Raw genomic sequence first — 24,321 nt, forward strand, 5'->3', positions numbered from 1 at the left:
AAAATGATATGAGGGTGTGTGTGTGTGGTTAACAGTAACTGACAAAACAGACAAAATTAAAGCAAAGATTCTCTAAATATATTCGAAATTTCAAGCATACAGAAATGAATTCAAGCGAAGACCCCCATCAAAAATTTCAATCACTACCAACAATATATCCAAAACTTCAATTAAATACACTGGAGTGGGTTTTTTCCGGTTTTTTTTTTTTTACATCGCTTGCTTACCTATACTAAGGTTCATGTGGACCCTATGGCTAAAATGGCTGCATTTTCACTCGAGTAACGTGCGGCGGAGGACATTTGAGCGCATTGATAGGACATTTTAGGGAGAACAAAAAAGGACGTTTGAGCTCCAAAGTCGAACCTATTTGAGCGCCAGAATTTTAATCCATTTTAGCAAAAATTAAAATTGCCGAAGCCCATTTTAGCGAAATATTTTTAACCCTTTTTAGTAAATAAATAATATATAATAAATAAAAAAATGTTATATTAACCCAAGACAGCACACAATAAAACAATATAAAACTTTTCAATTAAAATTATACAGGGCTCAAAGTCTAAAAGGTTAACATGGTTAAATCAAATGTTAAAAGTCTGTTCTAGCCTGGGATTTATAACATAGAGAACGCGCGTGATGGGCTCTAGATATACCCCCTGTACAATACTGTTGATAGAATTACCGTAGGAACTGCTCTTTCTCTTTCTCTTTCTCTTTTCTCGGTTGTGGTGCACATTCCTCTATACTTTGTTTCTTTATTTATGTTGTTTTTTTGTAATTTTATAGTAGTATCGAGGAAAACGTAAATTGCTGGGTGACAACTATTTCGCTAAAATGGGCTATCGAAAATACAGGTGAGCGGATTAATCCGGCGCTTGAATGGGCTCTTATGTCGGGACCCAAATGTCCCCTAGTAATTTTTTTTCTCTCGCTCAAATGTCCTGCGCCCGGTAACGTGACAGTTTGAATCACCAATTATTGTCAGGTATCTATTGTCCACCTATAATTGTCCACGTCAATTAATACAGCTCACTTCAAATATTACCTGTGGGGAAGTTCACAAATCTCTTTCCCAAGGCAACATAGTTAATTTTGGCACCTTCTGGAGGAATGGAAAAAAGTGCACTGCCCGCACTGCAAAATCATTTGAAAATTTTGTTTTTCTAATGACATGTAACAGATTTTAAATTTATTTATCTAGGGAATGCTATGCTTTGAAACTGTTCCAGATGCACATGTTTGTCTGTACTCGGAGCAAATTTTGAGGTGAAAATGCAGCCACTTAAGCCAAAGGGTCCACATGAACCTTAAATAACCAGCGAAATTATCCGCAGTCTAGCTTATTAGCTTATGACATTATATTTTACGAATTTATGACATAATGTATTCATAAATAGATTTTTTCCTTGCGCTTATATAATCAGAGAGATTAACGAGGACGTGTCAAACATAAGATTGTTCTTTTTTCAGTACTTTGGATTTAGAGATAATTTATCACGGTCTTAAATAACGTCCGTTGGAGCGAAATGAAATAATCGGTCTTAAGCTGTATTCTCAAATCAATTATCTCCCCTGATTATCATTTGGCTAGCAACCAGTTTTCCCCTTCAGCATCACTTTAAAGACCAGTTGAAGAGATGAATTCCTGACAATTTTCAAGTATGACATTATCCCCCAACCCAAAATTACTTTATGTACTTAGCAACATGTTTTTAAAGCCGATAACTAGTGTGAATGACCCAAAATGTAAAACCGGAAACACTTTCGAGGTCAAATATTTTCTATAGATACGGCGTACCTGTCGTACATTATTTGCATATGAAAAGCCACATGCCATTGTGTGAATTTGATGGAAGTTTGTGATCGCTGTTTTACTGGTTTAAATCATTTGTGCACATTCTTTTAATTCTGAATTGTAGATAATATATTTTCAAAAATGTGTTCTGCAGGCTGAAAATGGATTGAAAACAAATATTGACTTGTTTTGTTTATGTTTTCGGTGAGTTCTATATATATATCAGATTTGTTATTATAGGTACAAGGGATGAAAAACAATCTCTGAATTGTTGAACTCTGTTGTTTATTTTTGGCTAGATATGATTGAGGGGACAGGGAAAATTTAAAAAAAGGTATGATCATGCTGATACATTACATGTAGGATGCTCAAGTTGGGTTTCATAACCATGATGAATTATAGTTATCCCGTACCATTGTAAACTCGTACCAACGTCAACTCGTACCACTTTACAAAAACTCGTACCATTGCAAACTCGTACCACTGCTAACTCGTACCAACTTATTTAAATGCATTTAAATGGTGTTTTATGATGTATGTAATTTACTTTCACTCAATACCTCTCAAGTCTGTAAAATGTATATAATTTGAAAGTACAATGACCAATTTGTAACTTATGTTCCCTGTCTATAAAAATTTGGATAGATAATACCGTGGCAGATTTGCTTTGTTGTCTCTTATGAAAAGACTTTTTTAAACTTTTACTGATAATTATTGAATTTAATTTTTAATCATTCCAAAGTAATTTTTCATGAATGAAATTCTTACTTTTTATAAATAGCAAGTTACAATGAAATGTAACCGTTTCCTGTTCCCGAATTTTCCCGCCAAAAAGCACATGGCTTTCAACAATTGTAAACAAAGCATTCAATGTGTGATCATGGATTACAGCATTAATTAATTTAATTTGGACATAGATATTCAACTTAAGGTACAGTTAAAGCAATTTTTTTTCTTTCTTCTGGATTATAACTACTTTGAAAGATAAGCTTAAAAAATAAAGCTTTTTAGAAGAAAAAAAATCGTATTTTTTTCCGCTATAAAATCCAGTATAAAATTCAAGGTAATTCAACATTAGTTTTATTAAGTTTACAAAAAATATTCTTAATATTTTATATATTTTTGATGGTACGAGTTTGCAGTGGTACGACTTTCCTGTGTTACGAGTTAACTTTTTTGGTACGAGTTAACATGGTACGAGTTTCCGTTGGTACGAGTTAACTTGCTTCCACCATGATTACTACTTGACTATAATTTATGTTATTGTTGTGAAATTACATGGATGGTACTAACGATCAAAAGGCAGCGCTCTAACCAATTGAGCCAAGAAAGATCTTCCCTATAATATCAACTAGTTAGACTTCATTTATATCTCCAAGTCTACAACACTCTTCCCCCTTTTTTTTCGGACTGCATACCATCAATCCAAGCAACTTTCAGGTTCACTACTGTTCAACCCCAAGACTTCTACTCGGAAAGCCTCTGGCCAGTTCCCTAGACATGCTAGGTTATGTCGTGAATACCGCGGAAGTCAAGACATCGCGTTTTACTGTTATGTATCTATGGTTGACGTCAGGGAGACGTCGCCTAAGGAGTTCTGATATAATGAAGTAAACGTCAAACTGTATGGTTGTTATTGTTTTCTGTATACGATATTAGAAGTTAGCCTCGACAGGTTACACCTAGAGCTGTCATGGTATCCTATGACTGTCTGTTCAAACCTCATGACCAATTAATTCTAACATCTCACTGCCAGGCAATATCCTATGTACAATGTTTGTACCAGTAGCAGATGCTCACAGTGCCCTTGTTGTGAAAATACATGGATGGTTCTAACGGGATTCGAACCTTCAATCTCAGAATCTAAAGGCAGCACTCTAACCAATTGAGCCAAAGAAGATCTTCCCTAACTCAACTAGTTAGACTACCTTTATACATGTATCTCCAGGTCTACAACATTATACATGCTACAAATGTCCTGTTATAAATACTCATCACGTCACAAGAACTGCAGTTTGCTATATTTTGTGACGTCTGTTTTTATGACCATTGTTTGAGTTTCTTTTGCATCTTTTAGGTCTTTTGTCTTTTGTGACCATTTTTCCTAAGCTTGTTCCACATGTTTAATGGATAATCATGATAATTATAAATCAGACATTCATAACATGTAGATTGTTAGCTGTTTTATAACAGTCCCACTAATTATAGACAATAGCAACTAGAAGAAAAATCAGTTACAAAAAGACAATTTTAGCAATTTTTAAAAAGTTTATTTATACATGTTATAACAGTTGAAAATTTGCCCTTTTGAAAAGATTCAATTTTTATTAGATTAAGTAGGGCTACAGACAATATATTGACGGTTCTTGTTGCTATTTTATGAAACCTGTTTTATGATATTGTAAGTATGTACATTACGTGTAGATCTGCGTGTATTCATTCAGGCCACTTTTGTCTTGAGACCATACTGCATCTTTTATTGATTTGCTTTTGTGTCTGAAGCCTTGCATGTATATTAGCATAATTAACATAATAATTGTATTCTCCCTTTGCCATGGATGGGTTTTGAATTTGCTGTAAATGTCATTGTTGACTGCAGAGTAAAAAATGGAAAACAGCTGATGATTTTTGCCAATAATGTACAGTCTTCACATTGAACTATTAAATCTACAGGCCCGGAGCTCAATTTTTGAAAATTGTTAGTTAGATTCTGTTGGCCTGTAGATATGATTTTTACTTGCCTGAGAGCAATTTTACCAGCATTGGCGTCCACTCAGCGTGAAGACTGAATATAATTCCCAAATTTATGATTCTATACATGTATATATAGTATTGCAGTTCAATTCACTGTAAGTCATGATATACTAGTTGTTGTTTTTTAGAACTACAAAATTACAAGAGTATCTTTTCTAAAGGATCTTTTCAAAAGTTGAAATGTTTTAAAACCCTTAGTACACCATGTACACCACACAAGGAAGTCTGAAGCTGTAATTTCCTTGGTAGAGAACAATTTGCAATATCCTAGGCTGTGAAGACAAAAAAACTTTGTCTTCTTTATTATATTTACTTTTAGCATGTTTAGTTTTACAAAAGTTAAATATACATTTTGTACACAACAGCCCACGTACATGTCGATTTTGCTTTTTCCACTTGCATGGCCAGTGCCCATTCCAATTGTAAATGGGTGGACAAAAAAAGCCCCTGAGCTGTGGTGTATCTCTATATAGAAATATGACATTTTATTTTCAATTAAAAACATGAAAAAAAAATGAAAATACCTGTCTGACCAAATGACTTTTTAATCTGACATTTTGTAAGTAAGACATAGACTTCAGAGTTGGGGTAATTGTAATTGTAATCGTTAATCAGCTGTAATTGATTACATTTTTTCAGGTAATCATTGTAATCATTAATCAGCCAAAAATCTGATTACATGTAATTTAATTTAATCAATTACTTTTCAAAATACCCTGTAATCCTGATTACTTTATGATTACATTCTGATTACAATGAAAAAAAATCTTACACTGTGTTTATGGTCAATAAAGGAAACTTTTTGTTATTCTTTTTCAATTTATATTGAACATGTTTAATTAGATAGTTTGGTTTACTTTTTTTTTATAAAACATGACAATTGTTTTGTATACTTCAGTAAAAATAAACTGTTACAATCTTGAAAAGTCATCAATAGCCAAAGAAGAGACATATAATACAATTATATGTTTCTGGCCTTAGTCAAAGATATTGTACATATATTCACAATTTAAAGATGTACATATATATATATTTGATAATAACTGTTATATTCAAGTAATACTTTTCTTTAACCCTTAATTATAATCTTTTGTTAATGTTGTGATTTTTGTCATCTTTGAATTGACAGGTAGGAAACCAATTAAGGTTTGTTTTTATTGCAATTACCAACTGAGTATAGCTGTAGGACAATATATATGGTAAAAGATAAATCAGACATGTGATTATTTATTCAATTAGTACAAAATTGTATGTATTTGGACTGGACATGTAAAATGCAATGATTTTTAGCACTTGTAATTTGTTTACAATTTGATTAAACTGGTACAATTTCATCCATATTTTAACTCCCATAAACTGCACCTTGAAACAAATATAAATTAAAGTCTAGAATATGTCAGAAGACAAACAGCAAATGCTTTTTATAAAGCTATATTCTATTGAAGTCAAAATAATTCAGAGATTAATGGTGATAAAGTGCAATGGATTGTAACCAGTGACACAATGTTCATGTATGTATGAAGTGAACTTTTGAGGTTTATTAAATATATGAAGTTTGAAGTTATCATTTTATAATATAGCAAACACAATACTTTTAAAAAAATGCTATAGTTATATATTAAACATTTATTCATTGAATTCACATCATGCAAAATGGTTTTTTTTAATTCATTGTAATCAGATGTAATCATGATTACTTTGCCAATGTAATCATTAATTTAATCAGACACTCTCAGAAATGATGTAATCATTAATTTAATTTAATCGTACAAATGACAAAGTAATTGTAATTTAATCAATTACATTGAAAGTAATCGGACCCATCTCTGGACAGAGGTAAGGATATATTGCATTATGTCACTATTTGTTCTTCAACAATGAGCAAAACCCTTACAACAAAGTTTGCTATAACATCTCAAACTAGAATATATACTAAAGGCCTAATTTATGCACAAAACATAATGAATTAAAGACAAATATCATTATATGATATACAGCAAATAAAAACAAACACTGAGATACAGGCTCCTGACTTGGAACAGGCACATACAGAATGTTGCAGGGTTGAACTAGTTTGTTGGCACCAAACCCTACCCCTTACCTGGAAGAAATTGGTTATGTTCTTATAGATTTAAGCAAAACAATGTGCAAATTGAAAAAATATTACAGATCTTCTATAAAACTGATAGATATATAGAGGGGGGATAGGACCTTTATCGGAACTCCGGGATTGGGTGTTTTTAAGCTCAGGATTTTGGGATTGACCCTTTCCAGATCCGGGAATTCTTTTTTCAGATTTCGAGACCTCTGGATTTCGTATTTTTTAAGCCCGGGATTTCGGGATTTCATGTTTTTAACCTCTGGATTTCGGGATCAAGACCCCTCCTATCCCCCTCTATATACAAAATGTATTTAAAGATAAAATAATAAATAATAATAAATCATGTAAATGGAAATAATAAAAAGAACTGAAAAATAAATCGGTTTGAAAACATCTATTTTACCAGACATTGGGTCAATACTTTATTTATCATGAAATATGGAGGGGAATAGGTTTAAATTTAAGCTTTTTCAAACAAAGATATTTTTGTTAAAATTAATTAACACTGGCTGTTAGCCAATTAAATCATTAGTTCTATTAATGACCTGTTGATCAGTGACATATCATAATATCATCATGCACTGTTAAAATACATGACACATACTTTGTGTATTAATTCAGTACTTTGTACTGCAGTGAATTATTTATGGTTTCATCGGTCATGGTACAAATAATGTAGTTCAAGGGTAAAAAATCATGTTTATTTATATTTCCATGATGGACAAATAATGGGTTTATTCCTTGAATGCCAACATCCTTTGATCTACCGACAATTTACCTGTAAAATTATGTTGGCATTTGAGGAATAGGTGCAAGAAGTTATCATAACAAATGTTGATGCTTTTCAAAACAATCCTTCTAATTAATCAGAAAGGTTAATTCCAGGTGATATCCATGTTTGTAAAATTGTTGAAAATTCAGATTTTGCTGTAACTGCTTAAACCAATATGCTCCTTTCCAATTATAAAACTTTGAAATTTTCGTATCACTAAGTCTTTGGACTTTGATGCTTTTTCAATATTTCTATAGGTTTGTGTGCTGTATTATTCTCCTATTTAAGATGATGGAATTTCTCAAAACTTTGTATAATTCTCGCAGCATAACAAGAAGAAAATTTTGAAAAATATATTATTTGTTTGCCGACAGAGAACACAGAAAACAATACATGTAACACAAGTCAACATATAAGCAGATAAAATAGCACTATAATACTTCATATTTGAATATTGTTGGATAGTTGATACAAGTGATTTTCATTTAACAGTCTATTTCAAGTGAAAAATTTAATTAATTGTTCAAATAAAAAGTTAATACAATTTATATTTACTAATAAAATATTCAATATGAAATGGATTTAGTTAATCTTTTTTTTAGTTTGAAATAATTGTATTTAACTAGAATATCTTTAATATTTTTTTTTTAAATATATCTTATTCTGAGAAACATTTTCATTCCCAAAATATATATCTCTTTTAATAAAAATTAATAAAAATATTTTTATTTTCTTTATTTCTTTAGAATTCATGATATTTTATCCCCAAAATCTGCTATATATTCTTATAAAAAACTGATAAGATGTTTTATCAAGTTCTAATTAACTTTTACATTTAAATACCAAGAAAATCATTTAAATAGTTATAAAAGCACCTATTGTTCTTAAATAAACATCTATTGAAATATTTTTGTTGGCATTCAAGGAATAGGTAACATATAAAATGTTGGCATTCGAGGAAGACACCAAATAATGTATATCAGAAACACTAACAACAAACTGATTATAGATATATACAATTTAAAAAAGGAAAAACGTCTTTGATAACAGTGTAAACAGTAAATGAAATCTCTGTTAATTAACTTTCACAGATTTTTTTTTTTTTTTTTTAAAAAGCCATGTTTCACTATGTTTTCACAATGGTAGCCTAATATAGTGGATGGATTTATGCATGGGATACCAAATCTTTGGATTTCAGGTGTAATGCACATTTAAATATTCAGCAAAGTATACTTTTTCAATACTAACTGTAAGACTGTCCTGGCTCATATTCAGACTAAAAATCCTAAAATCGAATATATAAATCTTTTCATGCTAATATATCATGATTATTGAATTGTGATATATATATATATATCTATATTTCAGAGTCAGAAACTTCCTTAACATTTGCCCCAAAAAATTACCTGCATTAATAATTGAATCTATTATATGATCTTATATATCTTATATAGATATGAGTATGTAACAGCTTAATATTCACAATTGTTTTAAGAATAAAATACACATGTACCAATTTTATTCTTTACAGAATTTTGCTGTATTATCAGTAACTGAAAGTATATTTAAGAACATTTTTGCATTTGGTAATATATGAATGGTTTGATTTTGAATGATTAAATACTAATCTTTATCAGGGGTGTGAGACCAAGTAGTAATAATCTATAAACTATATATACATGTATTTTACTCTGAATATGTAATATCAATTAAAGTGGATTTATATATAGAAAAAGGGATGCAATAATTTACTCAAAGACAGGAAAGATTATTGTCCTTTGGTTTGTACAAATGTACATGTACAAAATTATGTACCTGAATAAAAATATGTAACTTAAATTTCAAACAGATAAATCAAGTGTGTCTCTTTATTTTGTAAAGGTAAATATTATATTATTTGAACTTCTCTGATAGTTAAATATGTTAATCCTATTTATATTAATAATTTTTCATGTGGACTTTTAAAGAGAATGGTGTGATACGTTAATAGCTGATTGTCTTGGTGCAGGTGTTTAAAAAAAGGGAGTTATCTCCCCTGTCATTGTGCAAGTGCTTATATATACATTGTATATCATCAACATTGTCATGATTGTTGTAATTTCAAAGGTAGATGGTATAATCCGATTGTTTTCAATTTCATAACTCACAACAGAATTTAAAAGATTTTTGTTATCGTCTTTACAATAAATATGTAGACCTAATGTATAGTTAAACAAGTTAGATAATAAGACCAAATTGATACAGTTTTAAATATATGTTCACATGAAAGTCATTAAACATTATATAATTACAATTCATGCAAATCAAATGGGAGTTTTCAATTCTCAGTAATATGTATACACATGCAACTGTATCAGCTTTTAGTATGCAGTTCCACCATATTTGGTATCAATTTAAAGTTTAATGATCGATTTAACAACTGGGTCTACATGGCCAAAAATGGTAAGTCTCTGGACTCCCCTAAAAAAATTAATGTACATTTCAGGCTAAATCAGGTTCTCTGGATGAAACCCTGGTCGATATGAAAAATGCCAATGAATTAAACTGTATCTTATCCTCTACCACGTCTACCATATATAAATGTTTACATTCACAGTAATGTTTCCATTAGTTGTTTATTAGAATTATTTCATAATAATTATGGTTATAGTCTAATTACACTTGTCCATATATATATAGGAGATAATTTAGTGTGATTTGGCTTTTGATACAACTCGGTCTACATGTACATGGCCAAAATCACCAGTCTGTGGACAATGCTGGACTCCCCTAGAAAATTGCAAATGTGCATTTCCGGCTGACAAATATTGGGATATTAATGGATGATATATATATTAACATGATTAAGGCCAATATGGAAAAGGACATGGAATTAACTCCTGTACTATGTTACAATACATACTAGCATGACTATTTTTCCATGAATTGTTTATTGGAATTATTTAATAATTATGGTTATAGTCTAATTACACTTGTCCATATACATGATATAGGAGATAATTTAGTGTGATTTGGCTTTTGATACAAACCAATATTAACACCTTACTTTTCACTGTGGTTAACCAGCCGTAGGAAGTTTGATGGCTCACATCCTATAGAGAATAGTAAACAAGTAATAATTGATGAAAACTTCAATTAATTATTGATTAATTGACACTTGATTGTCAGGAAGATCCACCTAGTAAAATCTCACCTTATTCTTCTATGTAAACATTAGGAATTTTATAATGGTTGAGCACTTTAAATGATCACTTGTTACTGGGGTACTTTATGAATTCAGGACATTTGAAGTAGGAGAATCATATGGAGCACCATGCAGGTGTGTTATTGTTCAATTAACTATTTATTTCTACTGTAAGTTTACTTTTCATATAATATTCATATCTTTCAAGTACTGTGACTGTGAGCACCTGTATACATGATATCATGTATAATACATGTAATAAGTTATTGGTATATTCGCCTGGTTTAATACTAGATGATGGCCGATATATCCATAAAATAAGTTCCATTTATTTATTGGAACATTGTCCCAAGAGACACAAAATATTTACTTACACAAAGTGCAGAGAAATAGTCTGTGAGGGAGCCTTGGACAATTAACTTGCTATTTTCTGAATAGCCAGCAAATGAGTTTTTATTATAAATGTACAGAAAATACGGGAAATCATTGCATGAAGTCAAATTTGTAAAACATTTTTAAAACTACAAGAACAATGTACATGATGTACAAATGATGAATTGACTGACCAGTAGAAATGTTTTTTTTTCAGATAATTTCGTAAAAATATTAAATTTACATTGTATTTGTGTATTTAGAAAAGACATGCTGATTTTTTGTCGAGCCTTCGACTTTAGTCGAAAAAGCGAGACTAAGCGATCCTACTTTCCGTTGTCGGCGGCGTCCACAAATATTCACTCTGTGGTTAAAGTTTTTGAAATTTTAATAACTTTCTTAAACTATACTGGATTCATACCAAACTCGGACAGAAGCTAGTGTATGATCATAAGATGGTATCCAGAAGTAAATTTTGTAAAAATAAAATTCCATTTTTTCCATATTTTACTTACAAATGGACTTAGTTTTTTTCTGCGGGGAAAAATTTTATTCACTCTGTGGTTAAAGTTTTTAGAATTTTAATAACTTTCTTAAACTATCCTTGGTTTGTACCAAACTTGGACAGAAGCTTGTTTATGATCATAAGATAGTATCCAGAAGTAAATTTTGTAAAAAAATAAATCCATTTTTTCCGTATTTTACTTTTAAATGGACTTAGTTTTTCTGCAGGGAAACATTACATTCACTCTGTGGTTAAAGTTGTTAAATTTTAAAAACTTTCTTTAACTATCCTGGGTTTGTACTAAACTTGGACTATTATAAGATAGTATCCAGAAGTAAATTTTGTAAAAGTATAACTCCATTTTTTCTGTATTTTACTTTTAAATGGTCTATAATTTTCTTCCAGTTAATATTACATACAGTCTGCAATTAAAATTTTCAAAACATTTATAAGATTACTTAACTATCCTAGATTTTTACCAAACTTAGACAGAAGCTTCTTTCAATCAAAAGATAGTATCAAGAGGAATATTTTTATTGATTTTTTTCCTCATTGTTGTTGAGCCTGCGATTTACAACAAAAGTAGGCGAGACACTGGGTTCCGCGGAACCCTTACAATTTTTTTAATATATATGTTGAATGAACTCAATGAAGCTCACAATGTGTTGGTGTTTAAACAGTAAGCATTTGCTGAAACTTCCAGATAGCTAGACGGCTACCAACATACATTTTGTATACGTAGTTGCCCCTAACCTGAAGAAGAAAATGAAAACTGGATTCATTTATTTTCGTGGGTACCAATTTACGTCATGGATTGAGGAACACTTGTATTTTCATGGATATTTGATTTCTTGGTTTTTCAAATGTCTGCATTTAATCATACAGCAAAATTGCAATTCTTTGAACATTTAAATTTGTGGTTTTTGTACCCACGAAATCCATGAAAATCGGTATCCAACAAATAATAATGAATCCACAGTAAGGTCAATATTGAAATCAGGTCCAAAATGTGTAAAACTATTTCTATATATTTGTAGATTGCTAAATACTGAAGAAACAACCATGACAGATTGTGTAGTATGATAAAGCAAGGAGTAGTACAGGAAAAGATAGCTGATCTATCCATGAACCAGTTGCCACCACTCAGTAATCTACCGCAGTGGTCACGCATCAACACACTGGACAGGGGACGCTATCCAAAACCGTTTGTCAAGGTAAATTGGTATATATTTAAGGAATGACTGTAATATTTTTTCTGTCTATGGAAAATTAACATGAAAAATGTGGTTCACACTGAATAATGTGTGTAGTTATTAATTAACTATTGTGCACCACATTTGTTAATGTTATTTCAAATAGACGGAACAGAATATGACAATTATTCCTTATAATTTAATTCTTAATTCCATTGTTCGAGACATAAATAATTAAATTAGTGTTGATCACGTCACAGTCACATGACAAAATTATGTCTATGAGCTAATAAAAAAAAAATTCTCTCAGCCATCAGAAGATGTATTAGGTCCAAAATTTAATTATTTATATTTATGATATATAAATAAGGAGATTTGATATGATTGGAATGAGACAACTATCTACCAGAGACCCAATGAGGTGTAAACGAGTAATTTGTGGTCACTAAAAACAATAAACAAAACATATGAAATAAATCTCTACAATATAAAAAAGAAGATGTGGTATGATTGCCAATGAGACAACTATCCACAAAAGACCAAAATGACTCAAACATTAACAACTATAGGTCACCATACAGCCTTCAACAATGAGCTTAGCCCATACCGCATAGTCAGCTATAAAAGGCCCCAATAAGACAATGTAAAACAATTCAAACGGGAAAACTAACGGCCTTATTTATGTATAAAAATGAAGTTTGGTTGATAAAACTAAATGCATAATAAGTGTTGATGAATATAAGTTATTAAACATTAATCTACTGTAGAGTGTGTACAATTATTTTTCATCACAATGGGCATAATTTTAATATTTGTAATTTTTTTTTAAGGACAAACACAATCCAAATGTGGATGGAAAGAAGGATGAAGAAAGTGAAGAGGATAAAGATGTAATGGAGATGAATCCTACTCAGAGAATCCATCATCTAGAGAGGAGTATTGGGTTCCTTAAACAACAACATCAGGAAGTCCTTAGGTGTTTACATGAGGAAATAGAAGCACTGAAAAAGGAAAACAAAGGTATTAAAACAGGAAATCTTGTAGGAATGGTTAGGATTATTTTACACATACTTGTTTGGAAGTATTATACAAGAATACCAATAAATGTGCACCACATTATATATTATATTTTTAAATAGACAGAAAAAATAAACAGTTGTTTCTTATAATCTAATTCCAAATTCCATTCTAAACCAGAGTAAACAATGAAAAAATGTTGATGATGTCACGGTCACATGACTAAATTATGTCTATGAGCTGATAAACAAAATAACGTCAGCCAATCAGAAGACGTTTGCGTGTTACATCCAAAATTTAATTATAATTACATAAATCAGTCTTCACACGTGTAAAATTGCTCTCAGGCTTGTGAAATTCTTCTATACAAACCAACAGAATCCAATAAAAAATTTCAAAAATTGAGCTTCTGGCTTAAAAGTTCAGCATGAAGTCTGATAAATACATCATTAGAATTGTGGCACTTTATTTTTTTTATTTTCAAATTGATTTCATTATAAATGCATCACAAAAAATAATCTTGGAGCAAATGTCACCAAATTGATGTCCTCCTTTTTATTACAGATCTCCAGTTCAAGATTATAATGAGTCAAAAGAATCAACAACAGTCAGAAAAACGGAGTGCTAGTACTAATAGTCATAAAAGTCGGAAAGAAGAATCTCGTTCACGAGGTGGTGCTGGTATGGATAAAGGTAGATAACTCTCAGAAGAATGTTTGAAATTTTATGATTTTTAATTTTGTATTATAACAGCTGTAAGCCAACTTTAATTAGCTATTTATTGCAATAAAATATCAGAGTCTTATAGCTGTTTGTAGAACCATACTAAACTGATTGTTGTTTTTGGAGTTCCTATGAGAAATTCTGAAAAATAATTCAGACCTTGTTAATTGGAGTTGGTTTAGGCCACACCAATTTAATTTCTTGTTCTACGGATTTTTGGACTCCAAAAATTGGGGCGAGCGAGCGATTTGAAAATTTTAATAAAAAAATATTTAATTTGAAATTTTTTGAGGCGAAGCTTAAAAAGTAAAGGCGAGCGATTATATTTTTTTTTTGTAAACATAAAATAGTAGGTTTTGACTATATCAAAACTTCATTGATCACTTGTACCTTGACATTTCTTTAATTTATGAAGTATTTTTTCCCTGTTCAACAAGAACTAATTGATTAATTCAATCTGGTCTATGTATGTGTCACTGAAAATGAGACAATTCTCCATCCAAGTCATAATCAGGTTCAGAACAATCCCTTAATGTTATGATTATTAACTTATGAATATCCATTTTATGAGGTTATGAATATCCCTTTTATGAGGGGTCAATATAAGTTATAATATATTATTTTTGTAAAAATACTTTAAGTACAAAAGGGCTTGTATTTTCTCAAAGAACTATAATATTTGGCATTAAATGGTCAAAAAATGTCCAAGAATTTTGTAATATTCCTGGACTTTAACCATGTTAACACATTAACTTTAACAGTTTAATATTATTCAAAACAAGTGGACCCATCCCTCTTTTAGAAAAGTTGTTTAAAATGTATTTCTCCTCTTTTTGAGTAAAACATTCTAAGTTGTCAAAGGTTTTGTATAGTAGCACTATTCAAATCTTAAGTATTTCTATTTTCTTTTCTACAACAGTAAACCTGGTAAAATGACCCCTTCAAGGCCAAGTTGTCTGAGGGAGGGTTGGTCCCAACCTGATAATAACAAACATAGGTCAAAGTACGGCCTTTTACACAGAGCTTTGATCAAGACCAACCAGCAAGCTATAAGGGACCACAACTTAGTATTGTACACAATTCGAACAGGAAAACCAACAAACTAATTTATATTTCCAAACGGGAAAATACCAATGAACTACATCAACAAATGATAACTGCTGAACGACAGGTCCCTGAATCAACAGGACAGGTGCACAAACCTGCAGCGTGTATGACCGTCGCCATACATTATAATTACAGTTAAAGGCAAATCCTTCAGAAGTTCTTTGTACTTTATTTTAACAACGAACATTTTTTTTTGTAGGGAATATAAGTTAAGGGGGAAAGAAACCAACGTTTTGTTCTGTACTGGTATTTCCGCTATAATGTATTTATATCGGAGCACTCCCGCTTGGAATAAATTGGTTTCATGCTGAAACAAATATTCTCGCAGATATTTACAGTGTTGTGGGGTGTTGATAGGTTTAAAATCGCAATATAAAGGCAAGACTGTGATTTTAAAAACCGTGAAATGTTGCGATCTTTTTACAATCTCCCATACAGACAGAGTTATCGTCCTTTCCTCCTCAATAGATTGAGGAGGAAAGGACGATAACTCTGTCTGTATGGGAGATTGATCTTTTTATAATATTTACAAAAAAACGGTGCGGGAAATGGACATGTTTTCATTTCCGGATGCGGGAAGCGGGAATATAATAAAAATAAAAAAAATCTGTTTTGAAAAAAATAGGTGCGGGCGGGTCCGTCGAACAAGGAATCAAATTGGTGTGGCCTTACAGAATCTTTTACATTTTACTATCTAACTTATTTATTTATTTGGGTTTGGTTTATTTCTACTTTTTGTTTTATCTAATATATTATATAACAATCTGTACATTTTGTAAGTCATAAGCATACACACATAAATTAACTGTGAGTGTTCTAAATCCACACATTTTTATAAGCATACCACTATATAGCCATGAAGTGGTCTCAGTACCGTACTTGGAAATCAGAGTTACAGAGGCAAAATTGTATAATAAATTCATCCACAGGGCTAACAAGAGTACACCAAGGTTTTGAGATGGGACCCTACTCATGGCAAGTTGCATTTGACCTTAGCTTTAATTTGAAATGAATAGGAATAGTGCCAGTTTTTCTGCCAAATATTGTCTGTTTAATAGGGATATTCTGGGTTCATCTAACAATAAAACTAGCTAACACAATATCAATTTTTTTTTCTTAATAAATATGTTATATGTCCTTCATGATCAGTAAAAATTGCACAAATATTCCTTGAAAACACTTTTGAAAGTAGTGTAGCAACTTAACTGCATTTGCTGAGACTTTTAAAAATGTGTAAATTTATCAACTGTTTAAAATAACTCCCCACAAAAACATAAAACAAATAAGTTTTTGAGTGTAACACAATTTTAACTATTTAACTTTAACAATGACTGCCTTGACATTTTTTTTTATATCTAATCAAACAGTATTGTGGAAAATCTAGGATACTTTGATTATTATTACTTTAATTGGAATAATTTATTTAATTTTTATTTAATTTAATTCGTAAAAATGTATCAGCATATTTTCCACAGTTCTGTTTTCTGTCATTTTAATTTGTTTATTGATTATTTTAACTTTTTTCTAACTTTGCATAAAGATTATTCCACATGTACACTGTAAGAGACAATTACAACTTTTTTTTCTGGCTGTTGTGATCAACACCATCAGTATTTTGAATTTTGCAGCAAATTTTTTTTTTTAACAAAATGATGACAAAAACTGCTGTTGTCAATTGAGAAATTCATAAGTAACTAGTTTCAAATCTAGTGTTTACTGATTTCTTTCACATTTTATGAATAATTTTTGGGATTAAGTGTTATTTGAAAAGAATTTTTTTTGGTATATACTGAGAAAATTTATGTAAGATGTGGACTAATCTTCTAGCTAACTGTTGTAATTTCATTTTAAACAACTAATTATTTGATTTTCAGAATATTCCTCAAATTCTCTGATCTCACAAACTATAGAAATAACTAGCTCTGCTGGACGATCTCGGGGTAAGATTGTTAACTGTTCCTTTATATGCACATGTATATAGCACACAGTGTCAAAAATTCAAGGAACCCATTAGATAGTGCTAAGATAATTTGACTTTTTTTAAAGTAATATATTTTGTCTGTAAATTTCCAATACATAAGTTATTTTTTTTGTATTTAGGCTAAGATTGCAATTCCCTCTTGCAAAGTTAACTTCAGATCTATGGTTTTGCTGTTCTATTTAGTCCATTTTTGTTTAAAAGATTTAGAATTTTGTCTTTCATAACTTTTGGTTTTAAGCGTACCCAATAGGTTACTTTTATTTTTGTTGTGACCCATTTTTATTGAGTAAGGAAAACTTGAATATTTATGGATATTTAATTTCCTGGTTCACCTGTACTAATGCAATCAACGAAAATTGGAATCCCATGAATAATAATGAATCCACATTATTTCTCAAATATATCTCTTATCCACAGTAAATCATATCATTCCCTTTTCATCCTATTCAGCAAATGTGTAGATTTACAGTGTACTGTAAATTCAGAAATTATTGTGAGGTTTTTGGAAAGATTAGAACTTGTTCTCAATCTTTACTTAGGCACCATCCTCCCTAACAACAGGACAGGTTAGCTACTGTTACAAAATGTATTCACACTGAAATATAGTTCCCTATGGTTCTCATGTATGTGCACATAATACACATATAAATTGAAAAAAACTGGGTAAATTATTGGAGCAGTTCATTCAAGAATGTATGTCATTAATGTGTGTTGATATGAAGGCTTTTTAAAAAAAAAAATGGATTAGTTAAGTGGGTATTGATTCAACTAGTATGATTGACAACTGTCATTATCACTAAACAATCAGAGACAAGGTGGACCTTTAATTATTTATGGGAATAATGTGACTGTGTGAGTATCGCAGTAATAAGAACTTGCATTTTGATATCCAAAACATACATCTGTATGGTGATTTTCTTGAAATCACTTTGATTAATCACAGTTTTGTCCACTCTTGAAAAATTGCACTAATAAATGCATGCAATAATTTCTGGATTTACAGTATTTATTGAGCCTTTCTCACACATTTTCACAATAAAATCCTTTGTATGATAAATTCATTGTAATTAAAAAAAGATAAATAAAATTTTGCAATTGCAAGATACATGTATCATTGTTTTGTAGAAGAGTTTTGTTTTTCTTTAATTGCTACATTTATCTAAAAGCAAAATACACATTATGAAGGAGCATAAGGTTGATTTATTGTAAAAGACTTTCTTAAGGATACATAAATTTGCATGAATTTTGGCAAAGGATTCAAAATAAGGATCATTGGTAAGAAGTGAAAACCTTGAAAAAAAAGAGGAACTAAATATCTAACCAAGGCATATTTTGTGTTTTACAGAAGAAAGAATAGATGAGTTGAAGATTATATTTTTAGAAGAAGAAATCAAAGAATTAAAGCATGCATTACGAGAAGCAAGGAATCGTAATACTTATCTGACTAACTTGTTAGAACAAGCAGAGGATGTTAAAAAGAAACAGTAAGTAACTGTACATTACATTAAAACAAATATTCTGATATCATTCATGGATACTGAAATTTAAAAAAATTAAAAAGTAGAGATGGACTTATATCAAAGTTCAGATTGAGGTGATGATAAGAAAAATTTACATACTGCTGGCTCACAGGCTAAATATGTCAAAATGTCTCAATAAATAAGATTTAATTTTCTGATCGCACATTGGTTAGATATGTCTCCTTTCCTCAGCAAAGAGAATAATTCAAATTGAAGATGATATTGTTGTACACCAGACATATGTATGATGTTGTTTATTACTGGCTCATTGATATTTATTTTTTCTCTTGCAACTGTATTTGTCTTATTTTATTTTACCTATAGGTCACAGAAGATAGAAACTTTACAATATCAGGTCACACAAGGTGGAGGACCTTTAGCTGAACAATTAACTTCAGGGAATATAACTCTCTTCAATAATCCTCAGCGACCTCCAGCATTGTCTGAGTGTGAAGCTGTTATACGACATCTTCAACATGTAAATGAACAACAAAAACATGAGGTAAGGGCAAATAACTATTAACTCAGGGGAGGCAACTCTGTTTAATAATCCTGTCCCTTAGAAATAATGGTTTTATGGAAAATGGCCCTGTGAGTACTGTCACTGGTACACCTATTGACAGATTTTTATAAAACTTATACCAGTACTATAGGTTGATACCAGCAATATCTCAGACAAGTTCTAAAGCTAGGAATGGCTTTTTTTAAAAGAGTTATGTCCCTTGGAAATATTAAATAACAGCAAATGTGGGAGACATTTGAACTCTGTTCTTTTATATACCTAGATATGACTGAGTTTGTCGGAGGCTGCAAAAGATCAAACCGCTATTAAAAAAGAGGTAGAAATTTTTCTATTGCAGCTCAACTCCTTGAAGATGACCTACACTGACTCTTAAAAATTGATGTTTGAAATAATCTCCCTGTTAAATTTGCATTTTTCATCTCCTTATCTTTTATATTGATCTCCATATTACATATATGTTTTATTTTGCAGCTGGATTCTTTGAAGTCAGATCTGAGGGATGTTTTGTATTCCCATAAGTGGACACCTGATGCCTATCTCCTTGCCAAGGCCTATATAGCAGAAGACGATGCCAAAGAACAAGATAAAACACTACCTAAATTAACTCTTAAAAATCCGTCCAGAAAATTGTAAGCACAAATACTTAAAATTTCAGAAGACACCACATGCTTTTTTTTTTTTTACATAGCAACAGGTTTCACAGCATACAATACATAGATATTCTTGGATCAATAGTTAACAGACTGTCATATAGATATGAAAAAATGATATAATAGTGTTATATATATATAGGAAGGCTACTAAAGGATCATTGATAATTATTATGTATACAGTATTTCTATATTTTTATGGTTTCAACAATGAGAAAATGGTATATAGTCAGTTATAAAAGGCCCATACCTAATTTAAATAAAGTAAAACAATGACATTGGAAAAATTAACAGCATGATTTATGACAAAACAGTTCTTGAAATAAAATATAGTTATAAACAGATGAAAACCAATAAAAAGTAAAATAACAAAAATACCAAAATCTGATGAAAATTCAATCTGAAAGTCCATAACTAAATGGCAAAATCAAAAGCTCAAACACATCACACTAGTTAAGCGATGTAAAAGATTCTAAAGTTTAAAATTTGTTTGTTTCATTTTAGGCCAGATATAGCTTACATAAATCATGATTCTGTCGTCCTCCCAGCGCTAAAACAAACCGTAGGTAATAAAGCTGCCGAAAGGAGAAAGAGAACACAGATTTTACAGAAAGCCAGATTACGAAAGGAGGTGTTACCATAAACCATTGTTTGGCTGTGATAATGTTGTGTGTTATCATGTGTCCATTCTGTTTATGTGTGCAAGTGTGTGATTGTGTAGTGTATGACTTACATGTTCTTCATTTTATCATTAATATTTTTGTTTATGAAGTCCTATTATTATTTATGCTACATAAATGATCTACATTCATATATATAGCAAGAAACTAGCTTATTATAATCTTATTTTACAGTAGGGTAGGGCTATTTACTATCAAAAACAGAAAACAGATGTAATTGTGATAAAGATAACATTTATGATATCTTTTGATATCTATCATTCCGTCCTCGACACATTCCTTTATTTATATTTTGTTTGAAGGTTCTATGCTTTTTTTTATAATTTGTTTGTTCTATGTATATTTAATGTTAAGTCAATGAAATGCATGGCCTTTTTTATGAAAAAAAATTTGTCTTGTTTTGAATATTAAACAAGGAATCAAATTTTCATGTTTGTTTACAAGTCAATCCGTCCATAATTTTTTTTTTATATGTATTATCTTTGTCCAGTACAAATAATGTGGTGAATTTGACAGTACATTTTTTTTAAGTTATCAAAACTATTCTATGACCTTTGAACTTGCATTTATTGTATTGAAAAGGTGTGTAATGTGTTCTGTACATATATATAAGTGTACTGATTATATACACCAGGTCAATGCATTTTATTCACTTCATAAAATGTCATTCTCACATTTTTATGAGATTTTGTATATCCCTTGTCGGTCACATCAAGTGTGTTCCAAGAGCTTTTCTCTATAGTATGATTTTAATGAATGTATATATGTATAGTTCATTTTATATTTTAAAACTTAAAACAAAATGAGAACAATTCTTAATTCCAGAAACAATCTAGGCTGTGTATCACAAAAAAAACACCACACAAATTGTTTCTGAATAAACTGAATAATTTTGGCACAGGTCCTTTGTGTAGCAGGCATTTATTTATGATGTCAGTTTATTAAAGTATGTAAAAATTAAGATAAGGGGAAGCTACTAATAACATACTGCACACTTATTCTAGTATGAGATTGCCCTGACATCTTATGGTTTGATTTGAGGTCTTTTTGGGGCCTTCTCACAGTTCAAGTAACTCATCAGTGCAATTTCAGCCTTAAATATGTAGACTTAGAAATAAAATTGTCAAATCTCTTTGACTACAATAATTGATATACTCTTTAGTATTCATTAAGAATATAATTTTTCAGTACAATGTACTGGTTAGTTTCAAAATATTTAAGATGGACCTATTTTTGATATTTTAGGAACCTAACATAAGTTACCCTGTTCTAATTGTCATGAGGTAGTATGTGATGTTTGTCACTAGATTATGAAGCATCCTACTATCAATCCTTGTTTTTTCCTTACTTTTAAATCAACTACAATTATTTTGCTTGATTGATTGTTATGTATGGACAATTTTTAAAAACTGAATTTTTTATGCATTATATGCATTATTATCTGTAACTTGTTTTGGAAATCCTTTTCATTCGGTTTACTTGTTTGTAACTGTTTCATGAACTTTGAATGTTGTTTTTTTCATAATTCAAACAAGTGAACAAGTAAAATTGTGATTTTTATGTGTAAACTTCTAAGTCATTCTGTTTATAAAGAAAGATATTTTAATGATAGTACATTTATAATTGTACTTAATTTTTTTCAGTTAAACTTCAGTGTCAACTTTTCTTCAATCACTGGCAGCTTCTCATTTATATTTCAATATAATTTAAAACTTCCCTTGTCATCTGGTCGTCTTCTTCTTTGAATGAAGTTAAATCTCACCACTAAGATGTTTTTTTCTGTAAAAATAGACAAGTTTGATTTGTAAAAACATTGATTCCTTACACAAAATAGTGTGATTGGATTCAAATGGATGTTGATTGAAAAACAAATCTAATTATAAGATAAAATATGAGAATAAAAATAAGGTTCTACAGAAAAATTCAGTCACCTTTTCTTTCGAGAGGTCTCCTTTTTTGAAGACTTGAAAAGTTGACACTTATCAGTTTTACTGTTATTTTCAATGGCTTTTAGAACAATAATAAAAACAAAATTAGTTGAATTGTTTGTTTCTCATTACATCAGCCCTCTTGATTTATATATTAGTGATATTTAAAAATAAATAAATTGAGAAAGTGTCCGTGGGAAACATATGTCCTGCTTTAATGTACCATTTTAAAAAGGCAAACCTAGAGAACGGCAAAAGTAACACCACCTATATTAGAACTTGATCACTTTTGTGTGTAATAAGAATGTACAAGTGTACGGACGTAATAACACACAAGGGTAAGAATTATTGCCTCATCTGGTGACAGGACATAAATTTTAAAATCACAGAAAAAACTATAGCAAAAAGCAAAATGATGTCTATAAAACATATGTCAGAACACTATAAAGAAAGTGTTACAACCCATTAAAACAGGGGTGAAATTTGGTGATTCAGAAGTGTAAGAAGTTTATATAAACAAATCATTGGTTTAAACATGCATGGTTTACTTTTACAAATTGTGACTTGGATGGAGAGTTGTCTCATTGGCACTCATACAGTATCTATTTATATCTATGGTGTATTCATAAGTTTAAATTCTGCTTATAACTGCTTGTATTGGTTTCTCATTACGTTTGTCTTTTCTTTAGTAACTTTTCAAAGTGTAAATCTGATGAGCAAGCCCTTTTCAACAAATGTAAAGTGTTTGTTCTGTTGTGCTGTAATATAACGTTCCTAGGATAATGGAAAGGTTGAGTGCTCACTAAACTTTTTAACCTTTTTAGCTCAAATGACCCTCTTATTAGAAGTCCATGGGTTGTCTGTCATAAAAATTGAAGTTCAATAACATTTTTATGCCCCACCAACGATAGTAGAGGGGCATTATGTTTTCTGGTCTGTGCGTCCGTTCGTCTGTCTGTCTGTTCGATTGTCCGTCTGTCTCACTTCAGGTTAAAGTTTTTGGTCAAGGTAGTTTTTGATGAAGGTTGAAGTCCAATCAACTTAATTTTTAAGCCAAATTAAAATTTAGACCCCAATTTCACGGTCCACTGAACATAGAAAATGAAAGTGCATGTTTCAGGTTAAAGTTTTTGGTCAAGGTTGTTTTTGATGAAGTTGAAGTCAAAATCAATTTTAAACTTAGAACACATGTTCCCTATGATATTATCTTTCTAATTTTAATGCCTTATTATATTTTTTATCCAATTTCACGGTCCATTGAACATGGAAAATGATAGTGCGAGTGGGGCATTTAAGTACTTTGGACACATTCTTGTTAGTATGTAAAAATCAGGAGATGTGGTTAAGACTTTCAATGAGACAACTATCCACCTTCAATGGTTCAAATATAGCGGATAAAAAGTACGACCTTCAACAATGAGAACAACCTACATCATATTGTCTACTAAAAAAGTCCATTCATCCATTTAAACCTTCCTCACTTTTCTAAATTACTGCAGAACAGAATGACTTCATA

General features: G+C 30.5%; 1 protein-coding gene across 3 annotated transcripts; it reads left to right on the forward strand.

Annotated features, from left to right (window-relative positions):
* Positions 1-1,553: 1,553 nt before the first annotated feature.
* On the forward strand, positions 1,554-22,919 carry LOC134680772 (coiled-coil domain-containing protein 74B-like). Of its 3 annotated transcripts, none has more exons than XM_063540000.1 (9): positions 1,554-1,659; positions 12,521-12,697; positions 13,507-13,696; positions 14,258-14,386; positions 17,398-17,463; positions 18,850-18,988; positions 19,349-19,526; positions 20,019-20,176; positions 20,702-22,919. In XM_063540000.1, exons 2-9 carry the CDS (start codon positions 12,563-12,565, stop codon positions 20,838-20,840), a joined length of 1,134 nt encoding a protein of 377 aa, XP_063396070.1. In that variant the 5' UTR covers positions 1,554-1,659; positions 12,521-12,562; the 3' UTR covers positions 20,841-22,919. The 3 variants fall into 3 exon arrangements, with proteins under 3 accessions (XP_063396070.1, XP_063396069.1, XP_063396071.1); XM_063539999.1 differs by lacking the exon at positions 1,554-1,659 and adding an exon at positions 1,778-1,999; XM_063540001.1 differs by lacking the exons at positions 1,554-1,659; positions 17,398-17,463 and adding an exon at positions 1,778-1,999.
* The last annotated feature ends 1,402 nt before the right edge of the window (positions 22,920-24,321 follow it).

This window comes from Mytilus trossulus, chromosome 8, assembly GCF_036588685.1.
Source record: "Mytilus trossulus isolate FHL-02 chromosome 8, PNRI_Mtr1.1.1.hap1, whole genome shotgun sequence".
Taxonomy (NCBI): domain Eukaryota; kingdom Metazoa; phylum Mollusca; class Bivalvia; order Mytilida; family Mytilidae; genus Mytilus; species Mytilus trossulus.